The sequence below is a fragment of the Quercus lobata genome, chromosome 9, assembly GCF_001633185.2.
Source record: "Quercus lobata isolate SW786 chromosome 9, ValleyOak3.0 Primary Assembly, whole genome shotgun sequence".
In the NCBI taxonomy this organism is placed as follows: Eukaryota; Viridiplantae; Streptophyta; class Magnoliopsida; order Fagales; family Fagaceae; genus Quercus; species Quercus lobata.
Window position 1 is genome coordinate 18,061,571 of NC_044912.1, and position 20,015 is coordinate 18,081,585.

A 20,015-nucleotide genomic window follows, 5' to 3' on the forward strand; every position below is an offset into this window, starting at 1 on the left:
CCCTTCCAAAACAGATGAGCAAAGACTTAATAATCTAAGGTCATGGTACCAAATCCTAGACGAGCTTAACCCTAGGTTGCCCGTCCATGGAAAATGGTGTTGTGATCCTCATTCTGGGATAGGTGTCTATGAAGCTCATCTTTTGGGGGGTTTGAGGTTTCCTTTGAATGCTTTTACTAGGGAGTTATTAGTTAGGCTAGGTTTAGGAATATGTCAATTCAATCCAAATGCATGGAGATTGATCATCTCTATGTAGGTTTTATGGAGGGAGGTATTCGGGGGGGACCGTCCTCTTACGGTAGACGAGTTCCTTTACTATTATAAACCCTCAGAAATTCACCAGTCCCTTGGCTTTTACCAGTTCACTGCCAGGGGCAAAGATTGTAGAATGATTAGGTCCCTACCCTCGTCTGACAGAAAATGGAAGACAGAGTTTTTCTTCATCTCCGGCTCCTGGGCTGGGAATCCTTTGGACGTTGGTCGGGACACATTTGGCCGTTATACTGGGGACCTAGGGAACCTTCGTCCTGAGGGTAAGTCCCTCCCTTTTTTTTTTTTTTTTTTTATGTGTTTGTTTTTGTTTTTTTTTTTTTTTTTTTTTTTGTCTAATTTGTTCCTTTACAGCCGTTGGACGACCTTCTCTTAGCAAGTTTCATCGTGACCACGTCCACAGAACTCGTCTACACGTAGATAAGAATTTTCATTCTTTAGTAACGCTTAAACGACTTGCTAAGTGGGGGTTAGGCCCTAATCCTTCTGAAGAGGCAGTTGCACACGAGATTAAAGTAAGGAGAAGTAAGTTTTATACGTTGTAGGTGAGGAGGATCGTCTTGAGGCCCAAACTCAGATTCGTTCGTCTGCTGGGGACAAGAGGAAGTCCCTACCAAAAAACTTGGATCTGGGAAGTCTCCCCAGTCGTCGTGACAAAAGGGCTAAGCATGGGTCATCTAAAGTAACTAAGCCTATCCTTCCTCAGTTCCATCCTTCCGTCCAAACAATTGATGTGGATGTGTCCACGCCGATTGAGACTATCTCATCCAAGACCCCTCCTAGGACGACTACATCTGTCTCATCTCAGCCTCCTCCAAAGGTTCCCTCGAACATTATTGAAAAGGAGGACTTGGCTTGGGAACGCTTCGGGGAAGCTATGAAGGACAAAGACATAAATGTCTGTTACGACATGTCCCTCAAGGATTTTGAACATTCAGGTGTTCATGATCTTTTTAAGGTAACTTTACTCTCGTCTTGTCTTTATTACTTCGTAATTTTTGGCCGTCTAACCAAGCATTTTCGTCTTTTGTAGGCCATGTCTAAGTTCATCGCAGCGTCTAGGCAGGCCACTGAGATGGACAAGACGAGGATCTTATTGGAGACGACAATCCAAAATGTGAGGGACGAGAGTAAAAATTGGGCTGAGATAGCTGCCAAGTCTAAGGAGAAGGCAACGGAGCATCAAAAATTGATCGAGGAGTTGAGAGCTGATATAGTGGAGAAAGATACTCGTCTTGATCATATTCAAAAGAAGAACGACGAGTTGAGTACTCTTCTCTCCAAGGCGAAAGAAGATGCAGTTGCGGAGTTCAAGGCGTCCAAAGAATTTACGGACTTATTGGATTGTAACTATGCAGCAGGTTTTAAGGATTTCAGGTTGGACGCTATTGAAAACTTCCCTGAAGTGGACTTCAGCTCTATCAAGCTTAATTTGAATGCTGCTACCAGTTCTCTTCTTCAAACCAGCTCCGAGGACGTTAATTTGGAGGACGATGCTTCTACTCAGCCGTCCAAGGAAGATCCCAAGGTGGATGCCCCCCCTGCTTAAGGACGAGTTTTTACAAAACCTTGTATTTTTCCTTTCTTGTTTTTGTTTGGCCCTTAGTTTGGGACCTTTTGATGCAATTCAAATACATTAGGCTCATCCGTGGTTTTAGGACGAGTTATTAAACTTGTACTTTCATAAGGGTGTTTGGACGTTGGTCGTCCGCCTTTGAAACAATTGAATGAATGCTATTATTTTTCTTTTATATATGCATGGACGAGACTTTTCATTTCTATATACAAGACTTCATGCTTGACTCGTCCATATTTCATATATATACTTCTACCATTTTTAAATGTAATTTGTTTACGAAATGGTAATTATCAGCATTACCCGTCCTTGGACTAGGCTGATTTTCATATTTAATGAAGATAAGACCCTGCATTCTGCTCGTCCATGGACTGGATTATTTTAGCAGGTGCTTTAACAAGTTCAAAACACTCGTCTATGCATTTCCTTGTCCATGGTCTGGATATGTATTATGCTTTACTTCGTCCATTGTATGGACAAGTATGCCTTGGCTCACTGGTTTGCTCAAGGTATAGGCTTTACCTCGTCCTTTTCTCTGGACGAGGATGCCTTGATTTTGTTTTACCCTTAGAAAAGCTTGGATGTTACATCTCCGCGTCCAGAGAATTTTTTCTTCTTAAAATTTTTTTAGCCCCCTTGTGGGTTAGCTTAAACGAGAATAGCATGAAGATTTGAAATTCACACAACATTTTGTACATAACATAAATATCGTTTACAGATAAGGCACATACATGCTAATGCCTTTTTTTATTTAGTAAGTACATACTCCATAACTTCGTCCATAATCACGACACAAATAACCACAACATAAATAATAAAGTAGTAGTATCAAACACAAACAACATCAAACATGAGTAGAACGTAAGTAGACTGACAAGCTCCAAGCTCGTCCATAGTAATACTCGTCCAGGCTCACTTTTACTGATAGTACCTCCTCAGGTGCTCCACATTCCAAGGATGTTCCAATTTTCTTCCGTCCAGGGCCTCCAAGTAGTAGAATCCTTGCCTTTTACAGTTGATAACTCTATAGGGTCCTTCCCAATTAGGGCCCAATTTCCCATGAGCTGGGTTTTTGGTTGCTAAAGAGACCTTTCTTAGGATGAGATCTCCTATGTTGAAACGTCTTAACTTCACCATTATATCATATTGCCTAGCCATGAGGTTCTTTTACTTCGCTGCCTTGTGCTCTGCATCTGCCTTCACCTCGTCTATTAGATCAAGGTTCAAACAGAGTTGCTCCTTATTATCCTTATCCTGATATGATATCACCCTATGGTTAGCCATGTGCACTTTCGCAGGTACGACTGCTTCGTTTCCATAGGCTAGCTTAAAAGGTGTTTCCCCTGTAGGGGTCCTCACCGTCGTCCTGTACGCCCATAGGACACCAGGTAGCTCATCTAGCCATACTCCCTTTGCCCCCTCAAGTTGAGTCTTTATGATTTTCAGCAAGGATCGGTTTGCAACTTTGGCCTGACCGTTGGCTTAAGGGTGGGCAGGGAGGAATAATGATTTTGGATTCCAAAGTGTTCACAGAAGTCCCTGAAAAGGGAATTGTCGAATTGCCGCCCGTTGTCGGATACTAGTACCTTGGGCACCCAAACCTGCACACTATGTTCTTCCAAACAAAGTTCTTTACCTTCTGCTGTGTGATACTTGCTAAGGGTTCTGCTTCCACCCACTTGGTGAAATAGCCTATCCCTACCACTAAAAATTTCACCTGTCTAGTTCCGAGTGGAAAATGACCCAGGATATCTAGGTCCCATTGAGCAAAGGGCTACGGGGCCATCATTGGGGTGAGATACTCTGATGGTTGTCTAGGGACATTACTAAATTGTTGGCATTTGTCACATACCTTGACATAAGTTTTTGCATCCGCTTTGACAGTTGGCCAATAGTACCCTGCACGGACGACCTTGCGGATGAGTGATCTGGCTCTCGAATGATTTCCACAGGCTCCTTCATGAACTTCCCTTAACACATAGTTCGCCTTGTTCGGAGCCAGACACCTGAGATAAGGTTGAAAAAAGCTTCTCTTGTACATAACTTCGTCCATAAGGACATACCTGGCTGCTCTAATCTTGAGTTTTCTGGCCTCATCCTTCTCTTCTGGAAGCCTTCTGTCCTTCAGGTACGACACTATTGGGGTCATCCAATTTTCTTCATTCTCTATTTGCTGCACTTCCGGGAGATCTATACTTGGGACGTACTGAACTTCATCAAATCCGTCCATGGCTCCAGTCGCTGAGGCTTCCTTCGCCAAAGTATCTGCTTCCGCGTTCTCCTCCCTTGGGATTTGAACGAAATTAGCTTCCTTGAATTTCTTCACAAGCTGTGACACATTTTCCAAGTATTTTTTTCATTCGTCCTTCCTTTGTCTCATATGTCCCATTTATTTGGCCCATGACCAACAGAGAATCTCCCAGGACGAGTATTGACTTCGCTTCCATATACTTAACCAGTTCCAACCCTTTGAGCAGGGCTTCATACTCAACTTCATCGTTGGTTGCTCTATATTGCAGACGGACCTTATGCTTCAACTTATCTCCTTCAGGGGATTGCAAAACCACTCCTATTTCTCCTGCATGTTGCGTGGACGAGCCATCCACATGGTCGACCCATTTTTTACTGTCCATTGCTTCTACATCATCGCAGCTTGGTGTGAACTCCGCAATAAAGTCTGCCAGGGCCTGAACCTTTATAACATGTCTTGGTTGGTATCGGATGTCAAACTCATTGAGTTCGACAGCCCACTGGATCAATCTTCCTGCGGCTTCCAACTTGTTCATGGCTTTCTTGAGCGAGTGGTCTGTCATAACATTGATTACATGGGCTTGGAAGTAGTGTTTCAGCTTCCTGGAAGCTGTGATAAGTGCGAAGGCTAGCTTTTCTATTAGCGGATATCGTCATTCCGCTCCCCTCAATGCCCTGCTAGTATAGTATACTAGCTTCTGTACTTTTGCTTCCTCTCTTATCAATGCTGAGCTCACAGCATGTGGGGTCACCGCTAGGTATAAAACAACTTTTTTCCCATCACGGATGGACTCAACAACGGAGGCGTAATGAGGTACGTCTTCAAGTCTTGAAAGGCTCTTTAACACTCATCCGTCCACTCAAATGCTTTCTTTAGAACCTTGAAAAATGATAAACACTTTTCAGTAGCTTTAGAAACAAACTTGTTGAGGGCAGCAACTCGCCCAGTAAGAGACTGGACTTCTTTGATACTCTGCGGAGGCTTCATATCTAGAATTGCTTTAATCTTTTCCGGGTTTGCTTCAATCCCTTTATGTGAAACCATGAACCAAGAAATTTTCCTGGCGCTACTCCTAAAGCGCACTTGCTAGGATTCAACTTCATACTGTACCGCTTGAGTGTATTAAAGGTCTCTTGTAGGTCATCCAGATGTTTTCCCTCGTCCAAGCTTTTTACCAATATGTCATCCACATAGACTTCTACGTTTCACCCAATTTGAGGACGGAACATGTGGTTGACCAGTCATTGGTATGTTGCTCCAACGTTTTTCAAGCCAAAGGGCATTACTTTATAACAGAATAAGCCTTGACTAGTAACAAAGAATGTCTTCTCCTGGTCGACCTCGTCCATCCGTATTTGGTTGTATCCTGAGAAAGCATCCATAAAACTAAGTAATTTATGGCCTGCGGTAGAGTCCACCAGTTGATCAATGCGCGGCAATGGATAGTTGTCCTTAGGGCAAGCCTTATTTAGATCAGTAAAATCTTCACACATCCTTCACTTGCCGTTCGCCTTTTTGACCATTACTACATTGGCCAACCAATCTGGATAGTATACTTCTCGCATAAACTTCGCCGCCATCAATTTCTGAACTTCGTCTTTAATAACATTATCTCTCTCAGGGGCAAACACCATTTTCTTTTGTCGCACTGGCTTGGAGGAAGGACATATGTTCAGACGGTGGGTGATGACATTAGGATCTATACCTAGGATATCCTCATGACTCCAAGCAAATACATCTGTATTTTTCTTCAAAAACTGGACGAGGTCCTTCTTAATCTTCTCTTCTAGATCTACCCCAATCCCGGTACACCTCTCAGGGTTATTTTCATCTAAGGGAATATCTTCTAACACTTCGATGGGTTCTACCACAATTCTCTTTTCTTCAATATTCATGGTCTGAACTTGCTCGTCCGTGGCCAACATGGCCAGGTAACATTCTCTCGCTGCTAGTTGGTCTCCTTGTACTTGTCTCATTCCATAATCTGTTGGAAACTTGACCGACAGGTGGTAGATAGATATAACAGCCTTCCAACTGTTTAAAGTTGGCCTTCCAATTATGGCGTTATAGGAGGATGAACAGTCTACCACAAGAAAATTCATGTCCTTGGTGATTTGCTATGGATATGCCCCCACTACTATTGGCAATATAATAGTACCCACAGGCTGCACTTTCATTCCACCAAAACCTACCAAGGGGAATTCATTGGATGAAGCCGGTCTCGTCCTAGCCTCATCTGCTGAAAAGCTGGGAAATACAAAATGTCTGTCGAGCTTCCATTATCCACCAGCACCCTTCTGGTCGTGTAGTCAGCAATAAGCAAGGTAATGATGATAGCATCGTCGTGAGGATGGTGAATTCTTTTAGCTTCATCTTCCGTGAATGTGATTGCTTGTTCGTCCGTGGTCCTTACTCTGGGTAACCGTCCAGAGAGTTGGACGCTCTGCACTACCTTCAGGTATGCCTTCTTAGACTTGGACGACTGGCCTATAGAACTTCCCCCTATGATAACTCTGATTTCTCCGAGCGGTGGTCGTGACGACTCTTCTACTTTACCCTTGAATTTCTCATCCTTGTGGTCTCGTCCAAGGAAACTCCTCAACTTTCCCTGCCTTATAAGATTCTCAATCTACTGCTTTAGATCAAAACATTCGTCCGTATCATACCCATGGTCTCTATGGAAGCGACAATACTTATTCCTATTGCGCTTATTAGGATCTCCCTTCATTTTCTCTGGCCACTTCAAGGAAGGATCATCCTTGATTTGCATAAAGACTTGCTCGAGCGGCACGTTCAGTGGTGTATACTGTTGACTTCGTGTTAAGGGGCCCGCCTTCTTGTCTCGATCCTTCTTGTCTTCTATTCGTCCCTTTTTAGGACGAGGACCTTGCTCTGAATGGCCTGTTGGGTTGGCTTCCATTTTCTCAACTCTCTTCCTCTTCTTGGCTATGATAACATCTTCTGCATTCATAAAGTTCTGAGTTGAATGGATGAGTTCAGCCATGGTCTGAGGCTCCTGCTTATATAACTTGTGGATGAACAGGTCAGAATGAACCCTATTGTGGAAAGCCGCCAAAAGGAGCTTGTCATCCATCTCGTTCACTGCCAAGGCTTCCCTGTTGGACCGCGTGATGAAGGACCGCAAACTTTCATTCTTTCCTTGTTCTATGGTTAGCAAACTGGACGAGGAACGCTTGTGCCTCTGCCCTTCGATAAAATTATTGACAAATAACTTGCTTAACTCTTTGAAGGACGTTACCGTGTTTGGAGGTATTTTGCTAAACCATACTCGTGCGGGTCCTTTGAGAGTAGTAAGGAAAGCTCTGCACATTATTTCATTTGGAACCTCTTGAAGGTGCATGGTAGTTTTGAAGGTGGCAATGTGGTCAAACAGATCCCACGTCCCATCATACGAATCTAAAGAAGGCATTTTGAACTTGGGTGGCAAATGGTGAGCATTGATGGAAGCTATAAAGGGGGAGTCAGTTCTGTGAACCAAATCTTCTACAGGGTTCGTCCTCTTCATACTCTCCTTCATCTCATCCATAGTTCTTCTCATTTGGTCCATTTCCCTTTCCAAATGAGGCACCCTCCATGAAGCGGTACCGCTTGACTGACTTTCAAATTCAACATTCCTTCCATCTTGACTTTGGGCCTGTCCTTTAGTGTTCCCATTGTGACGCTGCCTCCTTAAATTAAGTCTCTGACCAACTCCTGGTTCTGGCGAGTTAACTCCGCCATAGTGGCAGCCATGGATTGCACGTGTTGGACAGAAGATGGTTGCATGGTGGGCACCGATTGACGGTCGCCCTTGCTCTCTTGAGGGCCTGGGGTAGTAGCCCTGGACCTTGTCCGGACCATTTCAGCCCTTTGTCGGAGAAAGAAATCGTAGAATTCAACGATGAAGTTCAAACGCGAAAAATTCCTTTCTTTTCCCACAGACGGCGCCAACTGATGAATCCTATGATATCAATGGGTTGAAAGTCTCGGGTGTTGATGATTTTATGACTGAGTCCTGAGAAAACAAACAGAAAATCAGAAGAGATCGGTGGAAGCCGGCCAAGAACCTTCCGATGGTAAAGTTAGTCTTTCTGTAATTCCCAATATATTGGAAGTATCAGAATACCTTACTCTCTTGTTGGCGAGCGTTTATATAGCATGCGGGGAGCGGTTACTTGTTTGGTAACCGTTCCTATTGTTAAGGAGTCCAAAAGGCTCGGAGGTAACTTTCATAACTGCCATAGAAGTTACATTATTTGGATTTGCATTCCACAACGGTTGGACATGACTAGTAATGGTTCGATTTCTCTCACACTTGGTGGAAATATGCTCGTCTAAGGCTAACCTCGTCCGTCCTTTGAGGATGGACGGATGAGGTTGAACTGGGCGAGGATGTTCCTTCTTCCTTTCTTTTCTTTGGACGACTTATATGGACGAGACAAGACTTGTGGATTTTCATTACACTATCAGTGTCTACATAAAAACGAATCCAATTACTATTTTGGTTTGATGATAATGATTAATGAGTAATTAGTATGATAAGAATCCTAATATATATATATATATATATAATTTTTTAAAAACAATATATATTAGTTATATACCATTCTATTATTATACTGTTTGCTAGTTCTATTTTAATATTTTTTTTTTGGGTATAAACCATTTTAAACTTTTGTAATAGTGTAATAATATATATATATATATATATATATGTAAGGATCAGATTTGAGTCCCTAGCCCAAAAATAGATGGACTCAGGTTCAAAAAGCCCAAAACAATGAATTTGTAGAGAGTGGGTTGGAAATCTGGGATAAAATGAGTTGGATGACAAATAAAGTGGATTCAAATGACAATGACAGAAAGATAGATTGATTTCAACTAAAGAAAATCGTCCTTGGCACGGTCTGAGGATATCAGTTCTTGTATATTTCTCTTAAGTTTGATTATAAGTTTGTTTTCTGATGGCTACAATGTTCCTCTCTAGATTTCTCGATCTCCATCTCATATTGCTTCCTTCTTCTTTTATACTATTTTTCATTTTCATCTCTACCCTCCACGTGCAGGCCAGATGGTTGGTCTTGATATTTGTCTTATCAACACCTTCCTAAAGTCTTTAGGTAGTAGTTGTAAGGCTGAAAGCTACTGTTTAGGTATCACCTCCACATTAATGCGGCTAGAGAGTTAGCTGTAGAGCATTTAATGCAGTGGTGGCAGTTTTCTCTTTAGATATTTTAGGACTCCCCTCTGTCATTTGTTTCTGCAATGCTTATCTGTGCTAACAAAATTTCCTGGAACATTCATCCGGACGGCAGACCACCTCTTCGGACCTCGGCTTGGGTTAGCTGAGAAGGCATTCATCCTCGGCTTAACCTCCAGGGCCATTATGATCAAAACCAACTTCTTCATTTACTAATATAGGCTCCCTTGACAATGATTACCCTTCCTCAGACGACCTCTTATCCTCAGCTTGGGCCTTCAAGCCCAATATATACATAGATAATGAGCTCCTGAGCCTAATACCCCCTACAACATATATATATTTTAAAAACAATATATATTAGTTATATACCATTCTATTATTATACTGCTTGCTAGTTTTATTTTTTAACTTTTTTTTTTTTTTTTGGTATAAACCATTTTTAACTTTTGTAATAGTGTTCCCATAAAAAAAAAAAAAACTTTTGTAGTAGTGTAATAATAGCATCTTCTGTATCGTGGCCCATACGAAAAGGTAACAAATGTGCAGTTGCCCAGGGAAAAAGTTCATTTACATTCAAGTCCTTAAAAATCTTATTTGTCACGCTGTGCTATAGTATAAGACAGCAAAAGCCATACAATACGGCGTCGTAATCCCACCACACAAGACAACCACAGCCGTAATCTATCACCGACACGAAGATCAATCCCACGAGGGCAATCTCGAAATTAAACGCCTTCGCAGGGTTTTGTTCACAAATATATTATTATTATTAATTTTTTTAATTAGCTAATCGCACTTCGTTCATTTTCTTCGATTCTACGCTGACGCCATTGAAGAAGCTCCGAATTTCAAAGCTTTATTAGATCTTGCTTCAAAAACCCTAGAATATTCGCACCGAGACTGAGTCTTCGATCTGATCATCATCATCATCAGGTACACTTTGATAAATCATAAAGCTCAACGTAGATACAGATAGCATTTTTCATTTCCGTTATACTTAATTAAATGTTCTCATTATTTAATCGCACAGTCATTTTCATCTTCTTTCTATGCTTTTCCAAGTGTTCGAATATTCAATGTGTTGTTTGGCTTTCGTTTTCGATCAATTCGCTGGTTTTTCCTAATCAAGTCGCTTTCAAATTTGCCGTTGTGTTTATTTAGTTAGTTCATTCTAACCATTAGTTCATTTATGGTTTGAATAGCTTTGTTATTTGATTGCTAATAGCATTTGGATATTACTTTAGAATTCTTAATTCTTCGCGAAAACGAAAATAATTTCAACTTAATCCAGCCAAATAATCGTGATAGATATAGCTGAGCTGTTTTAATTTTTGTTTAAGAAATTAGGTATTGTTTCTAATTTTTATTTTTATTTTATAAATTTTTTAATTTTATTTATAGTTAGTTTTCATTGATTGAAGAAATAAGCAGTTACTCCAACTTGAAATTTGGTTATGAAAATAGGGGCATTGGGCGCGGCGAGAGTGATGGGCAGGAATGACCGTTTATACCTTGATTACTGGATTATGAAGTGTTGATTTTTCCTACAATTTTTAGGCGGGGGGAAGCATGAATATCGTGAAGGGTGTTGCCGACCTCATTCGAAGGACTTCCAGTGGCCAAGCTGCAGAGCCTGCTGCTTTAGGGTCACAGCCTCAGAGGTTCTCTCCTCCTGGTCCAAAAATTCGATTCAGGTATTTAATGTCAACGTCTATAGTTGGACTCATTACGTTAATCGATTTTGTTATTGTGGTAGTTATATTAGCTTTTTATGGGCCAGAGGAAGTAGAGTGTTTAGCTATTTAACTGTTGACTGAAATTACACTTATTTATCAAAAAAAGAAAAAAACCATATAAAGTTACCCTTACGCAATTTCATTTTATATTTTGGAAGGAACTTAGTGAGTTTTGGAATTAACTTATACTTGAAGCCTATGGAAATAACAAAAGTGACTAAACAAGCTGGTTTCTTAGTTTTTTTCAACACCTTTGAAAGGTTTGCCTGAGACTTTAAGCAAGTAGGTCTTTAAATTTTCTTAATATACATTTTTTTAATAAAATATTTAGTAGAAAAACCATAGAGATTGCATAGGACTGCTATGGAGCCAAGCAATCAATGTAGGCATTAATACATTCGATGTGAGCTTGGGACGGCTTTGGATAATCTTGAGGACTGAAGGAAGATTCTCCTATAAACCATATAATAAAAGTTCGGTTCTTTTTCATTGGTGTGACTTATGTCTCCCCCTTTTTTTTTTGTGCGTCTTTTTTGTGCTATTAAGCTTTGCTTCTGAGCTTAATTTAAGGTTTTTTTTTTTTTTTTTTTTTTTTTTTTTTTTTTTCTTTTACTTGTTTTTGTACTTTCATGGCTATTTAGTTTTGATATTCTGCTGGTATCATAGCACACTTCCTGTGTGCTTTGATTCATCGTACTTTTCTCATCTTATTTCAATGAAATTTTTTTACTTATAAAAAAGAAGAAGGGTTTTTTAATTAATTAATTTTTTTAAAATGTTTTATAGTTCCATTTATATAGATGTATACATATACATATTCATGATTTCATGCAAGACGTGGGGCTAAGTGATGCCACAGAGTGAATACTGATGTTTATAAGACAAAAGTTGGATGCCATACTAAGGATCAGCATGTACATTTTTTTTTTTTTTTGATAAGTAATGGAACAATTTTATTAACTATATCAAAAAAGACAAGAGTTCATGAGAATGAACACAAAGAAAACAAAAATACAAAGAGATCAGGAAGGAGGTCTAAGAGAAGCTAGAAAGACTAAAATGGAAGAGCAATCTGTGAAACCCCAACACCTAGCCCAATCAAAGAGAGTGCAGTGTAACACAGATTGGGTTTTTTCATTGATGCTTATCTTTCTGTTGTTTTTATCTAGTTTTATAGAAATGGAGCAAATGTTGATACATGTGATAAGTATGTTGTTATGAATGGGGAGACCTGTAAATAGAAATGTAACATGCACTATGGGGACTAATGTCTTTAAAAATTTGTTTTGGGGTCTCTTGATTGTGGAATCCTTGAGCACTAAAATGACAGTGATACAAGCCTTCAGTTCACGTTACTTACATGTCCTAAGACTTTTGCTGTATGTATCTTTTGAACCATAAGAAAGACATTTGCTGTATGTATTATTTGGATAACAGGTACTTTTGTTACCCTTTTCTGGATAATACTTTTGTTGCCTTTTATTTAACTTCAGTTTTATTTAGGATTGAAGCCCTGATCATTCTGTTTAGTTTCACATGTTTTTTTTTTTTTGTTTACTTTTCTGTTCAGTGAAGTCGGTAACGAGGCTGTTCTAAATACTCTTTGGGAGAGATATGAGAAAGCCATTGATAAGGTAAATGCTTCAATTCAAAATTCTTAAAGGTTCTAGCTTCATAGAGGCTATTGATATTATTTCCTTATAAAAATCCGGGGCATTCATTTCATAGGCTTAAATTTCCCTATTTCCCCAGTTTTCAGAAACAAAAAAAGTAGCTATTCTTTAGGAATAAATAAGAGGATTATAGTGAATGTTGAAACTAGAATAATCTAAGTTATGCTTTTTGTTCAGCTCCAAAGAATTATTTTTATGTTCATTGTCTGCATATAAATGCAATAAACAAGTGTTTCTTGAACTGCTATATAGCAACTAAAGGGGTTGGTTAATTCATCATGCTGCTATCTTAACTGTTCATAAAAGCTTTTTGAAAGACAATAAATTTTATTAGAAAAATGCAAAAAAGGTTTGCCACACTAGTACACAGGAAGTATACAAGGTAACACGAGCAAATACAAAAATAGTTTATGTTAACGTGTAAAATTTTACAACTCAGAAAAATTCAAGGTGTTTTGAGAAAGACAAACAACCTAATGAAACAATTGAAATGTTATTTATTTATTTTTGATAAGTACTACAATCGCAATTGAACGGTATTAGCATTTATGTTCTTTTTTTTTTGATAGGTAATCAGAGAAATATTATTAATGAAAATAGTAAGGAAAAATACAAGTTGTTCATGATGATGAACAACAGGAAAAGGAGAAAACAAACAACAAAGAGAAAGAAATCAGGATGCTATTCTAAGAGAAAACATAAACTCAGAGAAAGAGGAACAATCAGTAAAACCCCAGCAACGAGACCAATAAAAAAGGCTACGCTGGCAAAGAACATTTAACTCTTCCAACGTCTTCTTAGTGTCCTCAAAAGAGCGGCGATTTCGTTCCAACCATACAATCCACATCAATTAACTTGGAATCAAATTCCAAATATTTGAAGAATGATTTCCAAGCCATTGATGTGAGCAAAATAACAATCCCGTCACTGAGCTTGGCATGACCCAATGAATGTTGAAAGCTTGAAGCATGAAAATACATGGGGTGTGTGTAACAGGACAATGAAGAAGTAAGTGGTCCACCGATTCCCCATCACAATGACACATGCAACATTGATTTGCCAAAGAGCGACCCCTAAGCATGAGATTATCCAAAGTAAAAATCTGACCATGAGCAGCTGTCCACAAAAAGAAAGCCACTTGCTTAGGAACCATAGTTTTCCAAACACCCTTTCAAGGGAACAAAGAATTCTTAGCATCCTGAATCTTGTGGTAGAAAGACTGGGTGTCAAACTTACCATTTCCTTTGAGACGCCAACATTTATGTTCTCTTGTATGGTATTTTGCAATTAGTCTTCTGATACACAGAATCCTTAGTTGGGACATAAGGTTCTTGTCCAAAGTCTGTTGTTGGGTCTGACAGGACATAGTGCACTGACTGACAAGTTAACTGACTTGTAAAACTGAGGTCTAGATGTAATGTGCTTGTTTGAGATCTGGGCATGGCTTTCCTTGTCCCATTTAATCCTTCCTCAGATCGCATATATTTCTACCTTATTCTTAGTGTTAAAATTGCAAGATGTTATGTCTAGTCATTTGATTCATGTACTCTTTCCCGACACCCCTTTCTTTTTTGGTATTTTCTAACCCATTAACTTTTTAGGTGGAAAAGAAAAGGTCGTTTCATGTTTTTCTCAAGCAATTTCTGGTGGTGTACAAGAACTGGGAACCAGTTAACTATGGCCAGCTGTCAGAGGATGCTTCAACTACCATCCAACCTGAAGAGTTTATGTCATATTCCAATGATGTAGTTTTTGGCTGCTCTGCTGGCCATCCTGCTGAAATAATATCAGTTTTGACTGAAGAGATCACAACATTAACTTCTCTAGTCAATGAGTGTAAGTTGAAATATATGTGCTACATCTCAGATTACTTTGAGGAGGCTATTTATCAAAACAAATACCTTTTGCGAACTGTTTGCTAGAATAAAAAAAAAAAAAAATCCATTCTTTTGGCATGTCTTCTTGGTCCATTGGATCTTGATAATAAATTACTAATGTAACTTTTCTTGACTGACCGAATGTTAGAAGCCCATTTATTAGGGGTGGTGAAAATAAATTTCTTTCAATTCCCAAAGATCGAAATTCTTATAAGTTGAGCAGTTTAAGAACATTGGAAATTGACTTCATGATTTACATGGCTTTCTTCTGAATTTAATAGCTTTAGATTGCTTTACAACTAGTTTCTATCTGTCCCTAATCTTGGAATTTTTAATGTTTCTGTTGTTACTTATTTACGCACATTGGAAACACCAGGAATTCTCATTTGACCTAATGGTCATTGGCATATTTTCTGTGTTGTTGAGTATTTATGATCTTGGAATAATTCTTGACAGTTTGCTTGCTCCCACACCCTGGCTGCAGAAGTCTTACCTAAAAATGTTATTATTTTGTTCATTATTCAAGATATGATATTCATGTATCCTTTGTTTGGGAAGCCATTGAATCTTCTCAAAGTTGAGGTTGAAAATTGGACACCTTTTCTGGAATAACGTCCATGGCTCATTGAGGTTTTGCTTTTTGTTTTTGGACACCTTTACCCATATACATTGGCTAAAAATTTATTTTAATCAATATTTTTATATGCTATCTATAATAATTATTCTTGTTTTGCTCATCAACCATCCAGTAAACACCAGCGTGATGCGATCAACAACAGGCTCATCTGGGGCTTCCACAAGCTTTAGTATTACTTCTGAAGGATTGCCTATCTTGGATGCTTTAAAGATTGTTACACGTTCACTGCATAATTGCAGAGTTTTTGGATACTACGGTGGGATTCAAAAGCTTACAGCATTGATGAAAGGTATTGTATATGTTGTTATTTTTAGTGCACTTTTTTTAAGGTGTACTTATCAAAGAAAATTTTCTTTCAGGTGCTGGTACTTTTTGTTTGTAATATTGTCCAGTGGTGCTATAACTTGTGGTTTCTTTTGAGTAGATCTGGTAATATGCGGATATGTAGTATCTTGTCTTTCATTGCATTAGTGCTGTGAAACTGAAATTTAAAGCTTGAAGTTTTGTTTTGTTTTGCTTTTATGTCATCTTTTTATATGAAGCCACAAGTTTTTGAACCTCCTTTTGCATCCTTCATTTTGTTTCTTCTTTTTACTATAGCACATTTCCAACAGCATTACGCAGAAATATTCCTTGATGATTCTTCTTAAAGAAGTGGTTGAGTCTCACCTCACAAATCCAAAAATTACAAGTTTTATAAGTTACATTATTATTATTTTATGTTTTACCTGGGTTCTTCATAAGTCATTTGCATGATTTTTTTTTCTCAAGTCTAGACATAGGAGCACGTACACCTTTTCTCTTGTAAGAGTGCACACTGTTCTTCACATTATTTCTTTTGAGTTTAGAGGACATCAAGCTATAAATCTTGTCTGTCATCTGGAGTCTAGTGTTCTTATGAACCATTTGCATCTCCTTAGCGAGTTCTGGTTCTTTTATTGGATTGAAGTTTTACAATTTTTTTCTTCACTAAATTAGTTGGCAGAGACATTGTGTGTTGCAAGAATCTGTGTTTACATTATTGATTCATTTTCCTGAATTCTACTATGGCAATTTCATTCTAGTAAATTGTTCACAGAATTATTTGGGTATTATATTTACTTTTATTTGTGGTTTTGTTTACTTCAGGTGCTGTTGTCCAACTTAAAACAATAACCAGTGCGCTTTCTGCTGATGAAAGTTTATCTAACTTTGCTGTAGAGAAGACTGGACTCCTGCAACAAATTCTTGTATATGTGGTGTCAGTTATATATTGTTTCATTGATTTAGATTCAAATGTATATGAGAAGGCTCAGTTGTACAGCAACAGTATAGGTTTTGTTCCAAGTGGTGGCAAATCTCCACTTGACTCCTCCAGTAATCTGAAGGCTCCTTCTTATGAAACAATGCTATCTTGGCATCAGAAGGCAGTTGTATCTGTGATGGAAGCTGGTGGCCTTAATTGGTTAGTAGGTAAGGTAGGCAATTCATAGTCACTTTACATGTCATCGTGGCTTGGTAATAGACACAGGAAAACTGTCCTTGAGAAATCTGAACTTTAAAATATATTATATTGATTGCAATAGATTTGACTCACTGTTATACTGAAAATAAAAAGTTTGTAAATGGTCACAGTCCTGCTTCCACAAGAATATCATCACCAGTATAGAGAAGATGCACATTAACTGCCATTCGTTCTTATATCTGCAAGAGATTTTCTTTTGGGTTGACTTTGAAGTTAATATGATGACCTTATCGATCTTCTGCCATATCCTATAACAGTTTTATATTGTGTCAACTCATTTATCTTGGTTTTGCACATAACCTTTACATCCCTGCTGAGCCGTTGCTCATAGATGAATCATTAGATCTTTAATACCCTATACTTTTTTTTTTTTTTTTTGATTTGATAATTGGGTGAGGGGGGATTTGAACCCTTAACTTCTCCATTGGAAACACTAGGAGGTGCTAATTGAGCTACAAGGCCCTTGGTAAACCTTCAATACCCTATACCTTCTTAGCCCACATTGTAAAAAGGTACCTTGAGAATTTATGACTCCAAATACCCTAATATCTGATATTTAATATTGGAAGTGAATGAACAAAATGATATTAAACAGAAGTTCCATTGGGAGGAGGTATGAAATGGACTGAATGGGAGACATTGTATTTCTTTTCGTTTCATTTACTAGAATTGATTTTGTTGCAGAGCTGTTACGTGTCATCAGAAGGTTGAGCATGAAAGAACAGTGGACAGATATATCACTTCAGTATTTGACCCTGAGAGTTCTTTGTTCAGCACTATCTGAGAATTCGCGGGGTCAAAATCATTTTAAAAGCATTGGAGGACTTGAAGTTCTATTGGATGGTCTTGGAGTTCCATCAAGTAAAGCTATAACACAGAAGGATTCCCTTTTCACTAATGAAAAATGGTAATTTTGTTACTGCTGGTGTGAGGCTTCTTTCATCATAAGAATTGCTTCTGTTTGAGAAAATCTGAATCTAATACTAGGCTTGCTGAAAACATAATTGAACAAATAAGCACTTTATTTTGATGGGATTGTTATATGAAATATGGTAGTTCTCTGAAGTTGGCATTTAATGGGATTTTAAAACTATTAGAAAATTGACAAAGTTTCCCTCCAAATTCGTTTGGAGAGAAACCCTTCGAACTCCAATTATATCTTTTTATTAGATGTCAATTTTGACAAATCTACCTTTAGATAGCATTTTCTTATTATATTCTCCTTACTTGCAAAATTGCAAATATATCAAAGATCAATTGCTATATCATCATTCAAATGTTTAAATTTCAAGTTTTTGTAGTCTTAAATTATGTATAAAAATTACGTTTATGGATTGAATAGTAATTAACATTCGATTTGAACAAAATTTGATGTGTATGTTAAGAACATATAGAACATGCAATATAGAATATGCAATCCAACGGTTAAATTTTCAAAATATATAACCATTTTAATTTTAGTGGGAGTTTGAGAGAAACTTTGTCCTTGTGGGTTCAAAATCCACTAGGTGTGTGTAATTCACGAAAAATAAAATGTGTGGAACTCATTTCATGTCACTTATAAAAAAAGGAAGTTTGGAACTCACGATGCAGCACCAGGTTGAGATGAGTTTTATATGATATTGAATGTCAAGTCATTTGAATTCTTATATCAAGAATTTTTTCTTATTCTTAGTTGCGCTGTTATTGTTTGACAGCCTTGAACAGCAACAAAATCCTCTCTTTTCTTCATTATTTGCAACCTCAAACCATACCCGTTTTACAGGGTTTTGTATTAGCAACAATCTAAATACATACATATTTCCTCCTTTCACACGCTGGTTTATATGTGTATTAATTATATAAGTTTCATTTCTCTCTACATAGCTTGTGTATTTGTGGGAATAATTTCCATTGTGCGCATGTAAGGTCAAGAACTCATCAGTTGAAATAGTTTGGTTTACAATTTGTTTGTTTTTGAAATAGCAAACTGTTTTTTTTGCTAAGATATTAATTAGTCCTCTTAATTTTGATTTTATGTCAACTTAAATGAATGTGCTAGTGAGTAACTGGATCAATCATGTCAGATAACTTGTAAAATGTATGTACTTGAAATTGTGCAGAAGTTGATGACGAGATTTGATGCATGGCTGAAAATTGAATTTTGAATCTTAAATATCAATTTAATGTCCCCCAAAAAATAGAAGAGATAATTATCTGCAGGTTATATATGTTTTACCAACTGTTCTAAGAAGCAGTTTAGTTAACAGAGAAATTTTTACTTCCTTTTGCAGTTTGAAATTTGCCATAATTATGTGACTTGAAATAAGAGCGTTATATCAGCTGTTTCAAGTGTATTGACACCATTCACCTTAGAGAATATGATATCAATAATTTCAGAATTCGTGCAGCCATTGAATGTTATTGCAAGTTTGTGTTTGTGTGTTTTTATTTTTTGGATGGGTAATGAAAAATTTTATTTGGAAAAATTTAAATAAGTAATATAGCGGGAGTTGTTGATGTCAAGCTGTCAGCTATTATTTTATTTTATTTTTTAAATTACTTTTGCCATCCTAAGATGTAACGCTAATGGTTTTTGTATGGGATAGTGGATACCAAACATGATTTAAAAAAAAAAAAAAAAAATACATACATGCCTCTGTCTTAGATGGTGACTTTTGTCATTTTTTTTTTTGTCGTGGTCTCTTTCTTGCAAGTTTACCGATAAGAAAAAAAAGTATTTTTCTTGCAAGTTCTGATATATTGGTTGAAATGGTCATTGCAGTGATGAAAACCCCTTGCTAGAAATGTTCCAGCTCCATGTTCTTTCTCTGGAAGTTCTAAGGGAGGCAGTGTATCCTTCATGTTGTCGTATCTTGGTGAAGTTAAAGTTAGCATACATTTTATTATTGCTTTAATTTTGGATGCAATAAAGGGTTAATTCTGTGAATGAAACTTGGGAACCTTAGATTTCTGTATTCAAATGAAACTTCAGTTCTTTAATTGGATCCAATTAGTTCTTTGCAACGTGCAACTAATTTGAGTGAAGTTCTCCTTTGTCATAAAATAAATTAAAATTAGTGTTCAATTAACTTGTGAATCTCCTATGCATCAAAGTGTGCATTCTTTGTGGTTTTAAACTCTAGCCATCGGTTTGGATGTTCATGTGAAAAAGTACAGCATTGGCTTTGTTCAGGCCCTCAATTCACCCCCCCAAACCAACCCCCCCCACCCCCCGGCGGTGCCTTCTTCGTTTTTTCTTCAGAGGTGGGGTTTTTTTCCCCCTGAATGTATCCAAAACCTTTCATT

The 20,015-nt window shown here is 37.8% G+C and overlaps 2 protein-coding genes across 5 annotated transcripts in view; both read left to right on the top strand.

Annotated features, from left to right (window-relative positions):
- The first annotated feature begins 388 nt into the window (after positions 1–388).
- LOC115961325 lies at positions 389–1,819 on the top strand. The gene is made up of 3 exons (XM_031080323.1): positions 389–533; positions 816–1,228; positions 1,304–1,819. Exons 1-3 carry the CDS (start codon positions 389–391, stop codon positions 1,817–1,819), a joined length of 1,074 nt encoding a protein of 357 aa, XP_030936183.1.
- An 8,261-nt stretch (positions 1,820–10,080) lies between these two features.
- The window catches only part of LOC115959707 (BEACH domain-containing protein B), a 43,893-nt gene continuing 33,958 nt past the window's right edge, over positions 10,081–20,015 (top strand). The window contains exons 1-8 of one of the 4 annotated variants that reach the window (XM_031078216.1): positions 10,081–10,233; positions 10,765–10,994; positions 12,607–12,670; positions 14,311–14,545; positions 15,336–15,512; positions 16,352–16,675; positions 17,412–17,634; positions 19,492–19,560. In XM_031078216.1, coding sequence (XP_030934076.1) covers positions 10,870–10,994; positions 12,607–12,670; positions 14,311–14,545; positions 15,336–15,512; positions 16,352–16,675; positions 17,412–17,634; positions 19,492–19,560 — 1,217 coding nt within the window. In that variant the 5' untranslated portion in view covers positions 10,081–10,233; positions 10,765–10,869. Of the gene's footprint in view, positions 10,234–10,764; positions 10,995–12,606; positions 12,671–14,310; positions 14,546–15,335; positions 15,513–16,351; positions 16,681–17,411; positions 17,635–19,490; positions 19,578–20,015 lie in introns of those variants that run through there. The other 3 variants (XM_031078217.1, XM_031078218.1, XM_031078219.1) reach the window with 3 other exon arrangements.